The sequence below is a fragment of the Corvus hawaiiensis genome, chromosome 8 (assembly GCF_020740725.1).
Source record: "Corvus hawaiiensis isolate bCorHaw1 chromosome 8, bCorHaw1.pri.cur, whole genome shotgun sequence".
Taxonomy (NCBI): domain Eukaryota; kingdom Metazoa; phylum Chordata; class Aves; order Passeriformes; family Corvidae; genus Corvus; species Corvus hawaiiensis.
Genome location: NC_063220.1, coordinates 5,111,333 through 5,132,596, shown reverse-complemented (window position 1 = coordinate 5,132,596; position 21,264 = coordinate 5,111,333). Strand labels below are relative to the sequence as shown.

The following is a 21,264-nucleotide window of genomic DNA, read 5'->3' as shown; positions in this document are numbered from 1 at the left end:
AGAGGTTGTGGGGTAAGGGAATTATGGTTTCCAGTGAAGTCAGTGGGAATTGTCCAATCAGATAACTCTTAATTGAAAACCACCAGTTTTTAACAGGAACTTTTCTAGAAAGTTTATTAGGGTTGGCATGAGATTTTCAGTCAGAGTAGAAAGAGGCAAAAAGGAACCAAAGAACAGTTTGGTGTCTGGAGCACTTCTACAGCATGTGGTGAAGATCACATCCAACATCCCTCTCCAGGCTAACCTGCAGCAATGTGACCATAAAGTTCCCATTTCTGCCTCAAGCACAGGCTGGTTTGGGGTGTCTTCCTTGTGTTTCCAAGCTAAAAAAAAAAACCAAACAAAACTCCAACAGAAAACTTTTAAACTCTTTCCATGATGCCTCTTTCCATCTGCTATGATTTTTTTCAAATCTCCCATGCAAATGGTCCTCCAGCCTCTCCAGAATGATCAGAAACCTCACTAATTAAAGGATACAGCCTAAATAAAAAGAGAACATATTTTAGGTCTACATTATGAACACTTCAAGCCACTTTCCACAGAAGACTGTACATATGTTTACTCAAATAACCCATGCTGCTCACGAGTAGACATCTTACAAGCATTACTCCTGAAAGGATTGCTTTGTAATATAGGATCTATGATAAGGTCTAAAGGAAGCTTTTCTGGATGTGTTCCATCACTTGATGTTCAGGAAACCATTTTGTATGACACAAAGGATTAGGAAAAATAAGCTGCATGACATTTATTTTGTAATTTTAACATTAATATCTGTAGAAACATTTTATTGTCAGTACAAAAGTTAACAGATTTTAATACTTATTTTACCCAATTTAAAAAATTATTTAAAAAAAAACCCCAAAACAAAACAAACACACCACCACATAAAACAGTGAAATTTGCATTCATATTCCATGGCCGTATCAATGCGAGTGTTCTGAAAGTAAAAATACAAGATTCTGTAAAAAAAAAAGATACAAACAACAGTGATATTCTAGGAGAGGCCAGTGCTACACCTACTGTTATGGAATGGTTCAGAAGGAAATACTGGAGTCAGCATGAATTAATACCCTAAAAAGATGCTGATATTCCTATGGCAAGTTGTCATTATAAACAACTTCTCTCTTTTTAACTTAAGTTACAATAGAGGGATAAAGGCAAAAGATCCAGGCTAAAAGGGCTGGAACCCATTATCCAACTGAGGCAAGAGAATTGTAGATAATTTGATGCATGTGCAACTCAGGGTAGAAGCTCAGCTCCTTTTAGAGCAGTCTGTTCTGCTGTGGTTATAGACAAACTCATGTCTTTCCTTACTTTAAGAACCTTCTTCAAAATGTTCTTTTTCTGGGTTTTTTTTTTTTTTTTTTGGAGTGGAATGACTCTGCTTTTTGGCCATGGGAAACCTTGCTAAAGGGGTTAAATTGTTAAAGTGACAGGTATTGAGAATAAAAGACTTTCTTGTTAAAGGATTTGGTTTTGATAAGAATAATCATCTGACACTGCAGTTTTTAAACACAAATAAATCAAAAGTTTAATTCCCCCAAATTAGTTATATACTGTAAATATTTCTTTTCTTAAAGATCTGAAAACTAGTAAAGTCTGAGCAATATATCTACTAGTCCTCTGTGCTGCCTGCATAGAAATGCCATTTAAATTACAAAAACACAACAACCCTATAAACGATTAACTGTTTTGTACATTACCAATTAGTTAATAAATTAATGATATACCATTTTCCCTGAAAGCAAAGTATTTTCCACCTTTGGATGGTGAAAATTAAGAAATTCTGTGTAAGAACAGCATTTAGCAAATAGCTGTTAAAAAAGAGACTAATTTGCTAGGTGGATTGGGACATCCATTTTTTAAATCAATACAAAAAATAATTCCTTGTAAATATATATAATATATATTTATACATATTTTTGAATATATTTACATACATCCAGCACCTATATACTGCATTTGTGCTCTGTAAGTGTGTGCCAACATATATTTTCTCCAAATATTACAAAATAAACAAGAAAGGCAGACCCAGAGTTTGCCTCAAGTCCAACTGGTCCATTGTACAAACAAAGTCTGTTGCAGCTCACAGGAAGCCAGAAAATTGATAGCAATGGGTATCTAGACACAACTCATAAACATTCTTCTTTCTTGGGAACATTTAAAAGTTGCAAGTGATGAGAATCTTTATGTAGGTTCCGCTGCTTTCCTCCAAGTTCTCTTTTTTTTCCTTTTTATTTTTCCGTATTTCCTATGTACAAGCAGAAACGTTAAGGTCCTGGAGAAAAGCTTTTGCTTTTGTAGGTAGCTTGATGTTCTTGCCTCTTTGTTCCTCTGTGTGATCTCTGTTCATGTTTTCACACTCCCGTTCATGTGCTGGTACTTGGGGAGACAAGGTTCGTAAGGCATTGGGTCGGGAGAGAACACGGAGTCATCCCCCGAGGAACACGAGCTCCTCGTGTCGGGGTAGCTGGGTGAATACTGTTCCAGAGGTCCACTGAGGTCCAGATACTCCTGTGGCAAGAGGAATAAAATCCATTTTTAGACAGTGAAGAGAGCTGACAATAACACGTCGGCACTGCTTGGATTTTGGAAAAGAGCAGTTTAAAAATGACGCATGCTTCCGTAAATCAACTGCATTCAAAACTGCCTTGTTGCCTAAATACCTCATAAAACAAGGAGCTCGACTAGAGAAAGAAAAACCAAGCCAATAACACGGTATTTTCTGAAGTCCAACATCACCAGCATTAGCTGTGTCAGTGGGAATAAACATGGCAACCACATCAAAAGAGGACTTTTCACTCGCAATGATAAAAATGAAATTTCATCCTAAATGGAACCATTTTTCTTTAGCACATGGTAGTGATTTGGAGAGGGAAAGACGCTTCCAACTTTGTATTCCTTAGGTCACTTTGAATATCTGTTTTATATTCTGTGATATTAAATTTGTGTTTCAACATGCAGTGGCATACGTGCAAAAAAGATCTGAAAGAAAAACAAAACCAAATTCACACGATTTGGGTTTTTTACACTACATATTTGTGTATTGTGTGTCCCAGAGTAGCCATGACCAAAGCAGTCATTAAAAAGGGAAATATCATCTGCTGAATCCAAGTTTTGGGTTAAAGCTCTTTTGCTAGAAACAACAGTTTTGGCAAGAGAATAAAGTTATTTTTCCCCTTGAAATGTTCCTTCTCTTTCAACTTCTAAAGGCAGCTGCATTCATTTAAATGCAATCTCTTCATTTGCTAAACCACAAGTCATGATCGTACTGATGGGACAAGTCTTCCACCTCAGTCAGTATTTTATGCTGCTGTGCTTAGGTTTGGGGTAATTTAGTCCTTTGGCTAACATTCCTTTTTTAAGTCAGAGATTCAATCATTACCATCTTACAGTTAAAAAATGGTCACCATTTTAAAAGGAGAGTGTGGAATGCAGGTTTTAAAATGCTGGGAAATACAATAGGGAGCAAAAGGAGGGAGTTTGGATCGATTGATTACTGACTATGTGGCGGCCCAGGATTTTGAAAAATCCACCAGGGCAATCCTGATACATACTTATGGATTAGAAAATCAGTCCCATGTGAGCAGAACTAATCAGACATTTTCTAAATAGACAGAAGAGGAAAGGATGCCAGTCTCTGAAGAAACGGGGCTTTCCCGAGAGCTATCAGACACAGCTCATCATATCAGACAACTTGATGTAACTCACATATGAATTCAGCATTGAAGGTAGGGTTCTTACCCAGTGTCAATAGCCAGAGTCACATCGAGGGCATAAGAATTAACACCAGGTTGGTTCCTGGTGTTGATAAAGCAACACAGCTACGAGGCTCACTCCTGGTGACTTGTGCATATGTGGGTCACAGAAACATGGGAATGAGAGTCTTTTGGGGAAAAAAAACCCCAAGAATATCCATTAAAAACACAACAAGTGATGATTCAACATGGAAAAGAGCAAGACATTACTATTTAAGCAGAAATCATTACTTGCACAAGAGCAGAAGAGATTATCGGCTGCCCCAGCAAACTGAGTAGTTGGGTAAACCAGGCTGACCCTGTGCCAACAGTGTGATTCTGGGGGGAAAGTGGGGAGAGGATAAGCAGAAGTGAAGCCTGAAGGATCTGCACTTCAGGAAAATCATGCAGATTACATAGAATCAGAGATCTCAAAAGCTGCGGAGGAAAATGAGACACGTTGGAGTCCTCAGGAGACACCGAGATGACGACGAGTGTTCAGGACCACAAAACACTACGAAGACAAGTGGAATAATTTGCTTTCTATGTCCAGAGTAAATAGGACAAAAGCACTATCTGATGTTGAAAGATTAGAGATTAGGAAAACAAAGCAACAGGCTGTCAAGGGGCGGTGCCAAAATACGGCAGTGGAGATCTGTGAGGACAAGTTACATAAACATCTGTCAGGAATGACAAACGTATAGCAGGCCCTGAGATAGACCCATCAGATGGACTGGACGTGTTCCTAAGCTTTTTCCAGCCGTTTTTTCCTACAACTCTAGTCTAAAGTAATTTACATAAGCCTAAAGGCCTTTCCAGGTTAACTGAGATCATTCCAGGACTATGAGCAGCACGGAGTTGGGAAGGCACACACAAGAAGGTTAAACACATGCAAAAAAGAAAGCAGTATCCTTTCCCAGGCTTGGAATTGCAGCCCAGAACCTCCCTCTTGAATTTGCAAACACATATCCAGTCCAAGCCACCCAGCACTCCGCAGTGGCAGCCAGCCCACCTCCAACTGGTCTTGTGAAATCATATATGAATTAGGCAGGAAAAGATGCAGGCAGTACTGGATGAGGTGAAAATGGCAACAGGACACAGAGCTACATCCATGAGTCCACAGGGAGAGCATCTCTGAGCCAGCCCTGAAGGTGCCACTTTTTAGAGTAAGCCTTAAAAACACAAACCAGATAAATTTACAGCTGCTACTGAAGCCAAAGAATCTTTTTCAACCAGATCTACTGGGCAAATTATGATCATAAAAAATGCCATCTCTTTACTCAGGTTCTCCTGTCATCTCCACTGTGCACAGCCTTTCCCAAAGCTGCTCCATAATCCGTTTTTTATTTCTCTGACAATTCTAAAAAATTAGAACACAGTGTGGAGGAGCCACATAAAGTGATTAAAATCTCTTTTTTTTTTTTCTACAAAGAAGCAATAACAACTACGAAAATCTTGTTCTGACATTGTCAAATCAAGTTGTTGCAATTTTCCTGTGTAACTGCTTTGTTCTTTTTTTGCTCCCATTAAACACTTCGTTTCTCAGAAGTAATAGGAGTTTGTAGAATATTTCTGGGACACCAAGTATTTTCTCTCAAAAGAAATTTCCACCGAAAGAATCAACATTTCCATCACTGGTGATTTTCCTCAAAGGTGCATGTGGTTTAGTGATAAGAGGACTGATTCCTGTGTGAATACCCTAATCACTGTGTTCCTTGCTAAAACTAATAATATCTCAGACCTCTGAAAGAATGTTCTTCAAATAAAACCTTTCTGCATTCACATATCCCAACCTGAAGCAGTGCTAGGCAGGACCTTTGGATAATTGGATGGCTGTTTGCACATCCCCTGTGGGTCCTCATTCCCTCCACAGAGAGCTATTTCAGTGAACCTAATTCACTCTCAGACACATCATCTGAAATCTGCCATTGACGATTTCTCCTTTTCTGACCTACATAGCATGGCTGGGAATCAAACTGAGCTGGCAAATGAGAACCACCACGAACTCCACATCTCTCCCTCACGTGCAACTCCTGCTGAAACACAAACACTGCCCCTCAACCTGCCACACGCAGTCCCTCAACGCTGCTATGCTGAAAACATCCAGAGATGCAGCGAGAAATAACCAAAAACTGCTCAAAGATGTGTTTCTTTTTAGTTACATAATTCCAGGCATAGTGGCAAGAGACGGAGGATTTCATAGGATACATGGTTTAGCTGCTTGTAACCTCAGAGGGCAATGACAAACAGAACAAGAAGTGAACTTGAGCAGGATTTCATAATTGAATAAATTCCATCTGTCTCCTGAACCATTTGTCCCAATCAGCAGCTTATGGGGGGAAACAATTTACCTACCTCATTAGTTGTGAGAGTGAGAATCCGATCCAAGTCCTCCACCAACTGTTTGAAAGTGGGTCTGTGAGAAGGCACAGCATGCCAGCAGTCTCTCATCATCATATAGCTGTAAGAAATACACATTTGCTTGGCTTAATTAAAATCACGCGTCCTCCTCACAAACCTTTTCACGCACAGTCAGTGCCTGCCCCTCACAAGGGAAGCAGACAGCACACACAGCTCCACTCATGGACCACTGAATCCCCAGACCTGGGCAGCACTCCCTGCCTGCAGAGGGGCTTTCTACTCCTGTCTCTCCCTTGCTCAGTGTCTAAATTACCTTCTTGTGGGCTCAGTTCTGTGGCCCAGACACTTCAAAGGTAATAAATTACACACGTGTCAGTATTTTTTGCATGTTAGGGATTGCACTCTTTGTGGAGAAATCAAAATGGGGAAAACAATAAATACAGTTAAGGTCTGTATTGAAATACCAGAAGTCACACTCCCACAACACCAGGAGATAATGCTGTGTTAACACAGAACTTCCCAGATGTATTTTGTTGGGTACAAAAGCAGCCTGATGTACCTCACATTTGATTAGTGGTATGTGCAACATTTATGGATTTCCATGTTAGTAACATAAAAATCAAACAAATGTGGGTGTAAAAACACTGACAGAGACTGGCTTGTAGATGATTTCTTCTTTCTGCAATAGGATCACAGCAGGGTGTGCAAAGAGGCATCCTCTGCCAAACATTTCCTGAAATCCTTCCCATACCTTTTCCTTACACATCTATACCCTCACAAAAATCCACAATTTTAGAGTCGAGCACTTCTGAAAGTGTTTGATTCTTCTGGGGGTAGCATTAGACATGTGAATTCAGTGCAGCTGTGCCCTTCAACCCTGGTACAGCAAATCAGGGTCCTTACAGTTCATTGGTGCAGTTGGCAGGTTTATCCATTCGGTGCCCTTCTTTAAGCAGCTTAAAAAGTTCCTCCACTGGAATTCCTGGGTAGGGTGACCCTCCTAAGGTGAAGATCTCCCACATTAACACACCAAATGACCAACTGCAAACCAAAGAGAAAACTGCATTAGTAGATCTGCCTGGCTGCTGAAAACAGACAATCCCAGTCCCTTGTAAGAGTTAAACCAGCCCATGCCCAGGTCTGCCTGCCCGGAACAGGACAGGGGTCTGGGAAGTGCATCAGATGCATGGACAGCATATAGGATGGGGACTGACCCCAGCATGCTCCCAAACGCCCTCTTTGCCTCTGTCTGGTGTGCTCTGAGCAGCTGGGGGCTACTGCCCAGCACTGCATCTTCAAAGCTTAATGACTTACAGAGCACTAACAGCTCCGCTGGGGCACAATTATGTGGCAGGATATTTTGGAAAAAGCAGACTGTTCAAAACAAAAATATTTTGCATCACCCTGCCTTTCTTTCTTTCTTTTTTTTTTTCCTTTTGTAGCTAACTTCTGCTAGGGAATGAAGGGGGATAATTTTAAGCCAGTTTTCCTGCCTCATCCTGCCTGGCTGGCAAGCTGGGGCTGGCTGGCAGGTGAGCACCAGCACAAAGCCTGCACTGGGCTCCCCAGCTCCTCTCAGCTCCCCCAGCTCTGCAGCACGGTATTTTAGTAAACCGTTTGCACAAACTTACAATAATATTTTCTTTAGCCATCTTCAAAGCCACCATGGGGCCAAGAGTCTCCAAGTCCCAGCACTGAAATCCTTGTGCTCCCTGGCTGCTGAGGAGCTCAGACTGACTCTCAGTCCCGAGTGAAGTAGTTTACTTCACATTCACTTAAATATTTTGCCAAGATGTTATTTTAAAACACAAGTTTGATCCACCCTTAACCTGTGTATATAGTTTCCTTTGTAAATGATGTAGAGATTGCAGGAAACGCCTCGGTAAATGGTTTTCTTAAGGAGAGAACAGCTTGGAAAGTGCACCCAGGTTAAAGAAAGAGGAGATACTTCTTATTTTCTCCATCCTGCCCTTTTCCTTTTTAACCCTGCACTGATGTGCATAACCTTTTGCACCTCTGCTGGGAAGCATCCAGCCCTTTACAGTTAACAGCTTCTCTTGGAGAAATAAAAACCAGGATCTTCATCTGTATTGCATAAGAAATACACCTCTACTTCAAGCACAATGCACACAGAACTGTAACAGGAAGCAGCACAAACCCTGAGCAGTTGCATCAGCCAATGGCTCTGTGCACACATTAAAAGATTTTTGAAGTGTCAGAGTCCAATGATTCCCTATTACATGTGAAGTACTGCTGGGGAGCAACACCACTTCTGAAAATCAGAGAAAACTTTTCCAGCATACCCAGCCTATGTTTTATTACACTAAGATTAAGATTTTTAATCTTAGCACAGATTTTTAAAAAGAAGTTTTCAGGAACTTTCTTTTTTTCGTTCTTTTCTCTCTCTCCTCTTTTTTAAAACCTGAAGGAAGTCCAGAGTATGTCAAAAGGAAAGCAAATTAGATAGACTCTTTGTAGCTGCACATCCGTAAATAAGTTCAAGGGGGGAAACTTCCGCAGTGACAGAAGGAGGTTAGCATTTTCCACCTTTCATGTGCTTTGAAGCTGGGCAGATTAGTAACAGAGCACTGGTTAGCAGTCTACCATAAAATCCTCACTTTCTAAGGGCAAGTCCTGTTCCATCTATTAATATGTGAAACAGAATGAAAACTCTTAAAGGTAAAGGACAACAGCAAAACACATTTGAAATACCCCAAACTTTAACAAACGCAAAGCAAAACAACCCCCTCCTTCCCACCCCCAAAACCCCACTGAAATCAGGCCACTTACACATCACTTTGATGTGTGTAAACTCTGTCAAACAGAGCTTCTGGAGCCATCCACTTTACTGGAAGCCGTCCCTGTGAGTTTGGAGGGGAAGAGAAATTAAAATGGCAGCAATTTACAGGATGATTTCTCTAAGAGCAGTCTGCTAATGCAAACCAGCACATAAATTACCTTTAGCATTTTCAGTAAGAAAATAGTAAAACGGGCTAAAGTACAGACACTATTATAAAAATGGATATAAGCATTGAAGGTAAAATTAAAAGCATTGAGAGTTCCTAAAATTTCCCAGAGTGCTTGCTAGGAGAATGATAGGATAAGCAATCGAAATCAAAAGTATCATTCTGCTATAGCTCTTTAAAGGCAGAAAACCCACAATTAATAAACTTCTGAAAAACAAGCTTGCCTGCAAATATAAATTGATTACTAAACTCAAGAATTTTGTTTTCCTGTCCCTTTTGAGGGTCCCAAGGCTCACAGTAAGAGCTGCCTGTTGCTTTGCACACGCACAGAGCCCAAGAACTGCACCAAGTCTGAAATGAAAAGGTTCAATTCTCTCCAGTGCTGCTGTACATGGTGGTTCTGGCTTTTGGAAGTAGGCAGATGTTACCATTAAAATGCCACTAATTGCTTTTTGATTTTCATAAATAAGCCACTTAACTTGATTGTTAATAAGAAGTCATATTTATACATATAAAATCTGTAGAACTCAATGAGTTCTGCAGAGCTCCCATCAAAATCCAAGTGCAGCTCAGCAGGACCTTAAGAGGCCCCCTGAGGAGTTCAAACTAGGTATCAATGCTATATCCAAAATGTTTTATCTTCTTGATTTGGTACAGGCTAAGCAGCAAAACACTGACAGTGTGGGGAATACAAATCAATTTTCTCAACCTCTAGCCCCACTCTGAGATCACCACCACAACCTGTCCCTAACAAGCTAAGTACAGGCACAGGCAGAAGCAGAATGTGACATCACCACAAGTAAACAGGATTTTTATTGTGGTTAATGCTGGCATTGTTTGTACAGCATTTTTCAAGATCCTAGGTTGGGTACTAAACCAGCTGGAATCAACAGCAATGTTTCCACTTATTACAAGTGACTGGAGTCAGGGACACAATAAAAAAAAGGTTCTTGTATTTTAGCATTTCTAATCCTACAATATGCAGCCTCTTTGCTTATCTTTTTAACGAACTATCACTGTAAGAGGAGACAGAAATGCTCATGTCCTTGATCTCTGCCTTTTGTCTGGGATGAAAAGTAAGGCTGCTGTACAAGAAGCCCATTAAGTTTACAACCATAGCTCTGAAATGAATCACTGAAAGAAACACTTGTTTCCAGAGATTAGAAAACCATCCACTTACATTAGTAGTCTTTTTATAATAATCTATATTGTTGATGTCTCTGGCTAAACCAAAGTCTGCTATTTTCATGACATTGTTTTCGGTTACCAAAACATTTCTTGCAGCCAAGTCTCGATGGATGCACTGGAAAAAAAAAGAAGAAGAAAAAAAAAGCCCACTGAAATAAACTGCTGCAAAAGTGGAAGTGCTTCAACACCATAACTAAATCTCCTTTATGGATTTTAACCTAAATGACAAGGTGGGAAAGCCACACATTTACTACAAGGCTGTGAAATATGATTTTCTTAATTACTGCAATCCATTCCCTCAGCTGGTGTTTTCAAGCTGAACAATGGCCCTAAAGAGTGTCTTAGAAAGTCCTGGTCCACTTAAATGTGTATTTTTGCTAAGGCTGAAAGCTGGGTGGTGACCCAAGTTGTGCCAAGCATCCACTCTCTGTTACATGTGCCCAGGTACATATTTCCTTACAAATCCTGTTAATGAACATTTTTATTGTGTTGCTTTTCTTAAATTATATTGTCTCACCAGAGCTAAAACCTGACAGCCAGACTGGATCAGTGCAACCATTTTTAGTATTATTAAAGATATGAATACAATTGTAAACTAGATGTCTAGGGTGTGTGTAATTACTTCAACCACAAGACTGTAAGAATTTAATTACGAAAAGGCAAAGAAAAAAATCAGGGTTTGACTGTTTGTTTTTAAGACAGCTTTGATAGTGAAACTAAACCTATTACCTCCTGAGAGATGTTTCCTTCATGTCAGCATTATCCTGACACTGAGGGGACTCTATGACTGCTCTGGATATTATTTCTGTGTTCAAATATTACTAGGGTTGATACAAGGTGGCAATGGGGCCACAGTAGGAAGCATTGCATTTGGAATCCCATCAGGATATTTGATTTATTTTCAAGTTAAAAAAAAACTTTTCTCCTCCTCAATTTTGGATTACTCTTGATGTTGTATGTTTTATTCCAGCATGTGCTGGAAATGGGATACTGTTTCTAAGTACCACTGCTTGTAAGGCAAAAACTTCTAATAAGCAAAGGGTGGGTGAACAAACATCACCTTCACCTTTTTCTTTTACTGAAGTCTCAGTGAGCCACTTACTGGATTGAAATAACAAGAACACTGCCTTTCTCACAGCTCCTGCATGATGGGAATACCATGAGAAGAGCAGCTCTCTCATTATTCCAGCTCTGTAAATGGATCCCTAAGGGGAGAAGAATGGGTGGAGTACAAACAGAAGTGGTGGGGTACCTGGAGCACAGGAATGCACAGGTCTACTGTGTGCTGCCCCTGTTCTCCCTCTGTCTTGTGCAATGCCTCTCATTCTGTCCAGCTCAGCCCAGCACCAATCAAGTGTTTTTGCAAATAAAAAAGGCTGCAGTGGCTCTTGTGAGTGTCCTACAGCAGCACTTCAGAGCTCCTCAGGAGGACACTTACTCTCAAGACTACCGATCAAAAGATTTATGTTTTCCTTTCACATCAGCTCTATTTTCTTGGGACGTGGCTCACTGCCAGGCAGGAGTTTCATTAATCTCAGAAAGAGATATCCTGAGGTGTGTCACCTAATCAATACTCCTGCTTTACCCCATTAGAAGAGTTTTGCCTTGCTGTCACGCACGTCACTCTGCTGACCCTACTGTGCTAAGATTTACTGTTTCAAAACAAAAGAATAAAAGCAAAATTAAACCTGGATTCCCTCTCTTCCCCAACCTCTACAAGTGCAGGAAAAAAACAATAACAAAATCATGACTCCACACAACAGGAATGGAGCTCAGCCCTGGTCTTTGGTTAAAAACAGCTCCATACTTGGGAGTGGATATGAGTGGAAATCAGTGTAAATCCCACTAACCACTCCACACCCTGCAGGAAGTACTTATCATTGGTATCTGCTGCTCTGGTTTAGCCTTTGGGCCCAAACATCATCCAGGGTATCCAGGATTGCTCATCCACCAAGCCACAGTATGTTTACAGAGTTAGTTATACAGGGCTATTTAAGGTTTTATAACTATAATTTAATCAAAATGCTGGTTAAAAAGAAATTGTTCGAAGACAGGTTTTAGAAATAAGTGTCTGGGGACATGACAGGATAAATAAATTCTTTCAACAAGCTCACTCTCCTGAGAACACCAGTTTTAAGTAAAGTGCATCATTTAAGTGACTAATACACTCCACTTATTTTTGCCTCTTCTACCCACTATTTTTGCCCTGCTGTCTTGGCTCTTCTCAACCCTGCCTGTTGTTATTCTGTAAATCCTTTCAGCCACAGAATTCATTTGTTTTACATCACGAAGTGATAGGATTTGGTTGGTTTGACTGGAAACAGAAGGCAAACAGAGCCTGCTGCCTCATGGGTGGAGTCCTCTGACTTGTGTAATCAAGTGACCACCTGTGCTTATGGATTCAAACTGCAGATACGTGCACAGTATTTACTTTAAATGATCCACTCCAGGCCTCATTTTAGCAATATTGCTAAACAAAGATGAAAAACTTCCAAGTGAATGAATTCTCCCACTGATCTGCAGGGGTGTGGATTACACAACCTGTTTGAGACAGCTCCTTCTCCCAGCGAATTCTTGAGCACAAACGAGACGAGGACAAAATCAAACTGGAAAAAGTGCTGTATTTGCTGAGTTCCACCTACTTTTTGGGAAGCCAGGTACTCCATGCCTCGTGCCAGCTGGTAGGTGCAGGACACCAGGTCCTTGAATGTCATCTGCTCCTCAGGCACCCTGTTGATGTCAAAGGAATACTCCATGCCGGGCGGGCGGCGCGCTCGCAGGTACTCCCGCAGGTTCCCCTTGGAAGCATATTCCACTATCACGTACAAAGGACCTTGAGATGAGCAGAACCACGGGGAAAAGCAGGGTCAGGTCCCAGGGTAAAATGTTTTTTATGTAAAGAAGCTTTTAGTGCTCTATAATAAATTAACTGTAACGATAAAATGGGAAAGCAGTAAGCACCACTTGAAAAATAAAAAATAAAAGGTTTGGATATGGGGAAGTGACTGCCCAAAGCTCCACAGCAGGAGAGTGGCAGAGCCACAATTAGTGGCTTAAAGTACCTAAACCCTGCCCCAGTGCCTGTTCCTTTCAGACCACGCCACGTACTGTAAAACAAACATTTTCAATCAAAAAACACACTGAGATCTCCAACAAAGGGAAAGTGCTTCCTAATATTTTTTAAATTTCCAGAGATTTATGCCATTCTGCATCACTTTATGTGGCATAATCAGCTTTTCAAAGAGTAAAAGTGCTCATTTCAAATTTGTGGGGTGCAAGTTCTCCTGAAGCAGGGCTGACAATTCAGAACAGCAGTCATGGGTAAAGGCCCTGCAAAAGGTCATTTGTTCCTTACAGCAAGGGATTAGAGAGTTTTCATATGATATAGGACCCTTTCTCATATTAAGGCTGCAACTATAATGAGAAACAGAAGTTAAAATATTGCTGTTAAGCTAGAGAAATAGCTAAAAATCCTATCACGGCATGACTGCTTCCTTAAAACCTCTTGAAAAATTATGATTAATGAGACTTTTGCAGACCTGTTGGAAAGTCCTGGTTTGCTTTCTTCTCCCTACTCACCATCCTGGGTACAGGCTCCAAGAAGATTGATGATATTTTTATGCTTCCCAATCATCTTCATCATCTCCATCTCTGACACCAGGTCAGACAGGTCTTTTTCTGTGGCATCATCTGTAGAAGACACACATTCAGTTCATATATTTTAGTGTGCCAGCCTGAGCTCCAGTAAGGCTCACCAGCTGGTGTAAAATAAGCGTGGCCCAAAATGCAGAATGTGGGATTTGTTTTCCAGTTTACACTGCACATCATATATTATGTCTTAACAAAAAATAGTCTCAGCCTCTTTCGTGGACTGTCCAGCTCCTCGGTGTTATAATGTAAGGAGGCAGCACAGCAAGATCAGGCATAAAAAAGCTGTCCTTAGCTATCAAACCTCCAATAACACCACCTTTCCTGCAAACTAACCTCACAATTAAATTCAAAATAAATAGGCACCAACCACCTGGACTGAATGGGCTCAGATCTACACAAGGATAGCCTCTGACATGAAATAAACTGAAAGCAGAGAGACCCACACGATGCTAATACATCTCCTTGCTCCCAAATACCCGCTGCTCAAGATAAACAGGCTGTCAAGGGTGCAGATTTACACCCCAGACTGCTGAAGGCTGAGGTCAGCTATGCGCTCTTTGACCCCCCCACAACGATGACAGAGTTCAGATGCCACAAAAGAAACTTCTGCGGATGAGAGCTGCCATATTGCCCGTTCTGATCCCCAATCACCCAATTTTCTTACCTTTCAACATCTTCACTGCCACGGTCACTGCTTCTTTTGGCCTGTCTTTGTCAATTCCCACCGCTTCGGCCATGACCACTTGCCCAAAGCAACCTTCTCCCAGGGGTTTGCCCAGCGTCAGCCTGGAGGTGCAAACAGTGCATTAACACACAACATCTGGTGAAGGGGTGCAGCCAGTGAAATTCCAGGGCTAAATATAAAAACCTTTCAACAACTTGCTGCAGCGTGAGGCGTTTATCGTATGGAACCAATAAGGCCCTGGCTGCGCACTGGCTTCCACGCAGGCCGGGGTATGTATTCTTAGGGATGGTGGAGTGCACATCTCAGAAAGGCACATCAGTCACTAAACCCAGCTCTTAAGCTCTCCTCAAGGCTGCACTTGATGGCTTGTGGGGACACACAATGTGGAGGGGCAGAGCTTTCAGAGAGTGGCTGGAATTTGGGAGCAGCCAGCAACAGGCCAGGTTCTCTGGTCACTGTAACACAGCTGGTCGTCTTTGTTTCCACACTGACTGCAAGGAGATGAGAGTAAAGTCTCAGCCACAGAGGGTCCAGCACAGTGGCTGTTTCTTGTGCAGACTCTTTGCAGCCACAAGAGTCTTGGCTGAAGGGACCAGAAGATGCCTCCTGCCCGCAGAGCCCAGGCTCTGTTCAGAGAGGGGAGGCAGAGACTGGGACAAACAAACTCAGCTGTAACCACAGCACCAATATCAAACCCTCCTAAAAGGAGCAGTCACTAAGTAGGCTCTGCAGAATGCATTTTGTGGAGCATATTCCTGGTTGCAAAACCTGCTCAGCTCTAATAGACACAGAGATGTCGATCTCGACTCCATGAGGAGAAAGAGATGAAATGAAAAAGAAACTTCAAAGCCTCTGGGCAAAATCCTTTTGATTCCAGCCTAAGTCTTAAGAGCCAGACGCAGGCTCCTTTACTTGCAGAGAATACCACCTACCATTCAGCAGCAGTGCTGTGGCAGGAATCAGGGAGGGTGCTCAATGACTGTGATGCTGATAACATTATCCAATATAGGGGCCAGATTCAGATAAGCATTTTCATAAACGAGTTCTTAAGGACTTGACTTTCCATGGTCAACAGGAGGATTTCACAGATACCACAGATGTAGGGACTCATTCTTAAAAGCATGGACACCTGCCTTTCACCATGAAATACAAGGAGAGGCTGTCATACCATCAGCAGAAGGGTTAGACCAGGGCTAAGTGATTTGAAACCTCGCTTATCTGCTCCGGCACGGGACAGAAGTGAGGTGGCTCCTCCTGAGGGCAGCCAGCTCACTCTGTCAGATGTGGTCTTTGACTTGGTGAGAATTCCTCGAGCTGTTTTGGATTGGTTTCTAAAGCAAATGCAAGTTTAAAAAGGTGCAAAGACTGAAGGGCAGCACATGCTATGCTGAGGTCATCCTGCATTTTCTCCAGAACTAAAACTGAATTTAGGGTCTTGGCAGAGAACAAACATTTGCATTGGAAACTGGTTAATTTATGTGCTATTGCCCTGCTAGGACCAAAGTAACAAACCCCTCGTTGTGTGCCTGCTGCCCCCCAGCCTAATAAACTGCCTCTAAATAGCCTCCTTTCATTGCCCATCTGCTCCACCTACATTTGTGCTGAACACTGGGTTTAAATGTTTAGCAACTCTAAAATTTTCCTCATTTAGTGCATCCCCCCAGGGCCTGGGCTGACAGGAGCACACATCCAGGCCCCCACTGTTGACCAGAATGCTGCAGGTGGCAATTACAGCCTTTTACTCCAGTTTTCAGCTAAATCAATAAAATAATTTCCAGAACAGTTGTCAGAAGGTTCAATATTACAGTTCTCCTATTCAAAAGTCACAACCCTGAACTTCCAAAGAGAACTGTCCATGCTAAAAGGTGTTATTTTCTCAAAGCCAACTAAAGACTTCTTAAAGTTAGCACTAACTGATAAATAATCATGCTTCTACCTGTGTTACCATTCTCTCTCTTTTGCATGTCTTTTTTTATAGTAGGCAACATGGTTACAATGTTAATTAGATTATTCAAAAGCTCATTTTGCATGTTAGTCAACAGAGTTTGAAGAAAATATTAGGTAGCCACACGAATTTGAATGTATTAAAATTCAGTACGCTCTGCTTGGAACCTAATACTTTTAAGCCACAGAAGTTGCACATACATGCACCCGACATGCAAAATGTTCCCCTAAATTAAAAATAATTGTCTCCATTAATACATGTCAGAACAAAGTCAACACCAAATCCTACCCAGAGACGTGACAGAAAGATTGTCTAATAGCATAATTTAGACTTTCTCTATCTCCTACATATTGCATTACCTGTTTTTTAAATATTAGCCAATTAAGCAGTCGACTAAAACACATGGTTAAATGTTCAGAGGTACTGCTCAGGGAAATCTCCATTGCCCTGTAACAGTTGCTTGTATGTGGATGTTTTCCCCAGTCTAGATCATACCTAATTTTCCTGACTCTTTTCCTAATAGAGGAGCTACACTTCAGCAGAGAATCTGAAAACCTGCAAGAAATCTGAAAATATAATCAGGATGGCAGGCAGAGAAAATTTAGCTTCTATTTAACCAAACTGATTTCAGATAATTGAATTGAATCTTAATCTTCAGAGGAGCTTCAGGTGACTGAGATTTTTCTTTAAACTAGAGAAACCCTGGGAGACATAAGGAGAGATGCTTCCTCCTGCCATACTGTGTAAGGTTATTCAGACATGCAGAAGTGGTGTCAGAGGAAGCAGGCTACGTACTTATCTCTTGGGAACTCCCACTTTGGGTCTTCTGGCAGTTCATACTCCGAGACTCCAGCCAGCATGGGGGCATCAGCAGTGGAGGAGAGGCGGGTGGTGATCCTCACCAGAGGAGTGTTGGAATTCATGGAGGAGCTCGAGTCGGCCGACACCTGTGGTTGCAATGCAAGATGCAACAAGAAAAAAAAGACAGAGATGTAATCTTGGCCCAAAATCTGAAAACCACCAGTACCTGATACCAAGCCAGCTCAGAACCATGGTATTAGGAAGTGGTTGGATCTACAGTCTTGATTCTAGTGCTCTGCTCTCACATTTAGCCTCCCTGTAAACACAATACTGACTCTAATTGCTACCAAGGCTGTCAGTCTGTCCCATGGGTCAAAAACCATGTAAGTTTTAAATATATTCCCTCAGAAGATATTTTCAGTTACCACATTAAGATTTTTTTTTAATCAATGACAATATTTACATCACTACTCTTAGATATCAAGTCGGCATCTTATACCATAGGCAAAGGTGATTAAAACATTCTCTTCTTCAACTCCTAGTTGTCCATGTCACCACGTCTTTTCCCAAATCAGCACACAGCCAAGTGGGGACCCATCTCTTCTCCCAAGGAAAAAGCAACAGCACAAGAGGAAATGGCCTCCAGGGGAGGTCTAGATTGGATACTAGGAACAGCTCCTTCAATGGATGGACAGGCAGGCATTGGAGCAGGCTGCCCAGGGCAGTGGTGGAGTCACCAACCTCGTAGATGTGGCACATGGGACATGGTTTAGTGGTGGCCTTGACAGGGTTTACATTTGGACTCAACGATCTTAAAGGCCTTTTCCAACCTATATGATTCTATTATTCTCTATTTTCCAAGCACTCAATATTGAAAGCATCAAAAAGCTATCACAATACTTCAGTTTTCAATTAGCTACATTCTTAGCTAAAGACTTTACAGGAAATGTGGGGAAGAGCTCCTAAAAATAACTCAGTTTTGAAACTTTGGAGTGTGATTTCTCATCAGCCCCAATATTTTGCTTAGAGTACCAAAGGTATTTAATGACAAACATTTTGAAGGAGGAGGCAGCTGCTCCATCCATGTAACAAAATTTGTTTTGGTGTGAATCTTCCATAAGGCTCTTCCCTCAAGCCTGCAAACAGCAGCCTGACATCTGCTGACCTCAGAGCTTCAAGTGAATACTAACACAAAATAAAAATGCTTGTATTGCCAGTCTTCCCTTCCCAAGTCTTCAGGAATCCTCCTTCTCTCTTCAGGCCATGATCGTCTTGGCCAAGCCCAAATCCGGTGGCCAGGCTGGGATGAAGGTTGTTTCACAAAGCCATTAGGATGGCACCCATCCTCTCACCAGGCAGCAGGAGGTTCTTCTCTTGGACCCAGCTGGAAGCCTGGAGCACCAGAGAACCTACATCCTCCTCACCTGGATGAAGATCAACTTTGGCACCAGGTTTGCTTATGTAAAATGTCACCAGGCTACAGTTTTGTCCCACAGGTCTTAGATTACAAAAAGGCATCTTTGTAAGACCAGAGATAAAGAGTGGAAAGAGGTTTCATAAGGAAGAAAATGTTAAGGATTGCTATCAAAAAATTAATCTTGATAACCAGATTTGCAGCTGACAGACCTTTCCTGATATCAGAAACCGCTCCTGCATGCAAGATGTCCATGAAACAAGGGAGTAAAACTGACAAACACAAGGCCACCATTCAGAAAAAGAAAGGTGGACTGCTTCCCCCTCATTCATCCCACCATCACGAATATTAACATTTACTCTCAGCAAATATAAGTGCCTGGCACATTCCTCTAGGAAAATAAATCCAGTGACCACTTGGGATACAAACAGAAAAGTACTATTAAGGCAGACTATGGAGCTGTAAATAAATCAGTGAGTGAATACTGAATGGAGTCCTGAGAGAGAGATGCTGCCATGCCCAGCCTGCAGAGGGGAACTCACCTGCTGGACAAGCCAGCAGCAGAACCAGGACTGGAATCTGATCTGCTTTTTTTTTTTTGCTCATTTTCATTATTTCATTACAGTTTGAAACTGATGCTTCATGAAATGAACCAGCTCAGCACAAAGAAATGTGCAAATCTCCAAGAACAATGCGGCAGATCCTCTGCCCCCAGCCCTACTGTCCTGAATTCCATTTTTCTGTTATTTCTGGCTTCCATTTTTCCATCTCTCACCACAAGGCTATCAATACTCTGTGGCCACTCCTCCATATTTCCAAACTCTACTTACTATTCTCCAGTCATTCTACCAAGATCTTTATTAAAGTCTCGATTCATATACTCTTTATTAACTAACATTGCCTTTACTTTCATGCCTGTCTTTGCTATTACAGCCACTGTTTTCAAGGGACAGAAAGGCATGGAAGTGAAGCTACAAAATTTAGATATCTTAGGTATCAGAAATGGTCCAGAATTCTGGGTTCTGGTTTTGGGTTTCTCTTTCATGAATACAGTAATTGTACTAGACACTGTTTGGATCTCTTCCAGAGTTTCATCTTTTCACTAGTTCTCACACTCACCATTCAGCAGCCTCAGCATGGTTAAAGCCTAAAAATATAAACTTGCAATAAACTGAAATACTCTGGTGATGCATTTTAAACACAGAGCTTAAATAGCAATAACGTATAGAAAAAAGCAGATTAAAGGCTCTGCCAGTTTCCCTTTTAACGCTACTGCACGTGTTTACTTCACAGAAGAGCTGTCCATTGATGAGCCAGAGAAGCTGGAGGTAACCAAAGTGCATTAATGTGGACAGGAATGATGAGAAATCCAGAGGAACTACTCCGTGTCTGGGAGAAGATAAATGGACTGTACTCCCAGGGAATATTCTCCTGATTGATTAACTGGAGCAGTACAAGGAGTTACAGGAGCTCAAGGGCTATAAAAATCTGCTCCAGAAAAGATGTAGCCAACCCAGCCTGGCCGGTGGCTGGGGGAGATTTTCTGTTTCAAAATGGCCTTTCACCTTTCCTGCAATAATAAAGAATTAACCTTTGATCTCCTCCCTCAAGCATCTTTTTTCACTGCCTTAGAGCACATTATAAAAGAGTGAGGAAAATCCTACCTATTCCAAGGTCAGTAGACATGGTCAGCTTTAATCCACATTTAAGTGGCAGCTTTCTATATGCTTTTTTTCTTTTCTCCAGCTTGCCACGTGCAGCTCTGCTCTCCACACAGGTTCACCTGATACAGGTGAATTAGGAATCTTGGAGGCCCACTCAGTGTGCTGACACCCTGTTTTAAGTGATGACACTGCACTAGGGAGGTATTTTGAGCATTTAATTAAGGAAAGAAAGGCAAAAGTCAGCTTGAATTGAGCAGAGCACTGAAAGGACCATTATGGTTCATGTCAACCTCAACAGGAAGGCAGAAGTCCACCAGAAAATATTCCTTGTGTGCTGCCTTTGTGCTTTTAGCAGGCCAGAAGTGAGAAAAGCAACAGGCTCAGACAGACCTTCAGCTCCATATCTGTACTCAAGAAGGAGAAAAGCCCACTGCATCCAAACCTCATACATCAATGCATGATTATATCCCCATTAACTTCATATTCTTCCTCTGGCCAACACACTGTGTTTAATCAGCTCTCAGTTAATGCTTTACAAGCATTTCTAAGCAGCGGAGCATTTAAAACAAACAAATCTTTGCTGGAATCTTTAAATGCCATGTGGCAAAATCAGCTGCAGAGCAGTGTGTAATTGTCTGTAATTGATTATGAAGGGTGTTTTCCTCCACTGATAATTCATACCATGTCCTGGAGCCTGGATCTGTCAGTGCTGGCACTCATGCTGGGACATTTTAGCAGCCATGCAGTGATTTCCTATAACTGTCAGCCTTTCTGAAGGCTCTGCTGTAGAAGTTAATTTGAAGTCATATGCATATTTGTATATTACAATTAGTAAATAACGCTGTCAGCTGC

At 41.6% G+C, this 21,264-nt stretch overlaps 1 protein-coding gene across 14 annotated transcripts in view; it reads right to left on the bottom strand.

Moving 5' to 3' along the window:
• Window positions 1-720: 720 nt before the first annotated feature.
• The window catches only part of FGFR2 (fibroblast growth factor receptor 2), an 81,055-nt gene continuing 60,511 nt past the window's right edge, over window positions 721-21,264 (bottom strand). For all 14 annotated transcript variants that reach the window (XM_048310433.1, XM_048310434.1, XM_048310432.1 and 11 more), the window contains 9 exons: window positions 17,329-17,480; window positions 14,568-14,689; window positions 13,832-13,942; window positions 12,895-13,085; window positions 10,245-10,367; window positions 8,889-8,959; window positions 7,002-7,139; window positions 6,093-6,198; window positions 721-2,514 (listed from right to left, as the gene is read on the bottom strand). In XM_048310433.1, the coding sequence (XP_048166390.1) occupies window positions 2,350-2,514; window positions 6,093-6,198; window positions 7,002-7,139; window positions 8,889-8,959; window positions 10,245-10,367; window positions 12,895-13,085; window positions 13,832-13,942; window positions 14,568-14,689; window positions 17,329-17,480 (1,179 nt within the window). In that variant the 3' untranslated portion in view covers window positions 721-2,349. The remainder of the gene's footprint in view (window positions 2,515-6,092; window positions 6,199-7,001; window positions 7,140-8,888; window positions 8,960-10,244; window positions 10,368-12,894; window positions 13,086-13,831; window positions 13,943-14,567; window positions 14,690-17,328; window positions 17,481-21,264) is intronic.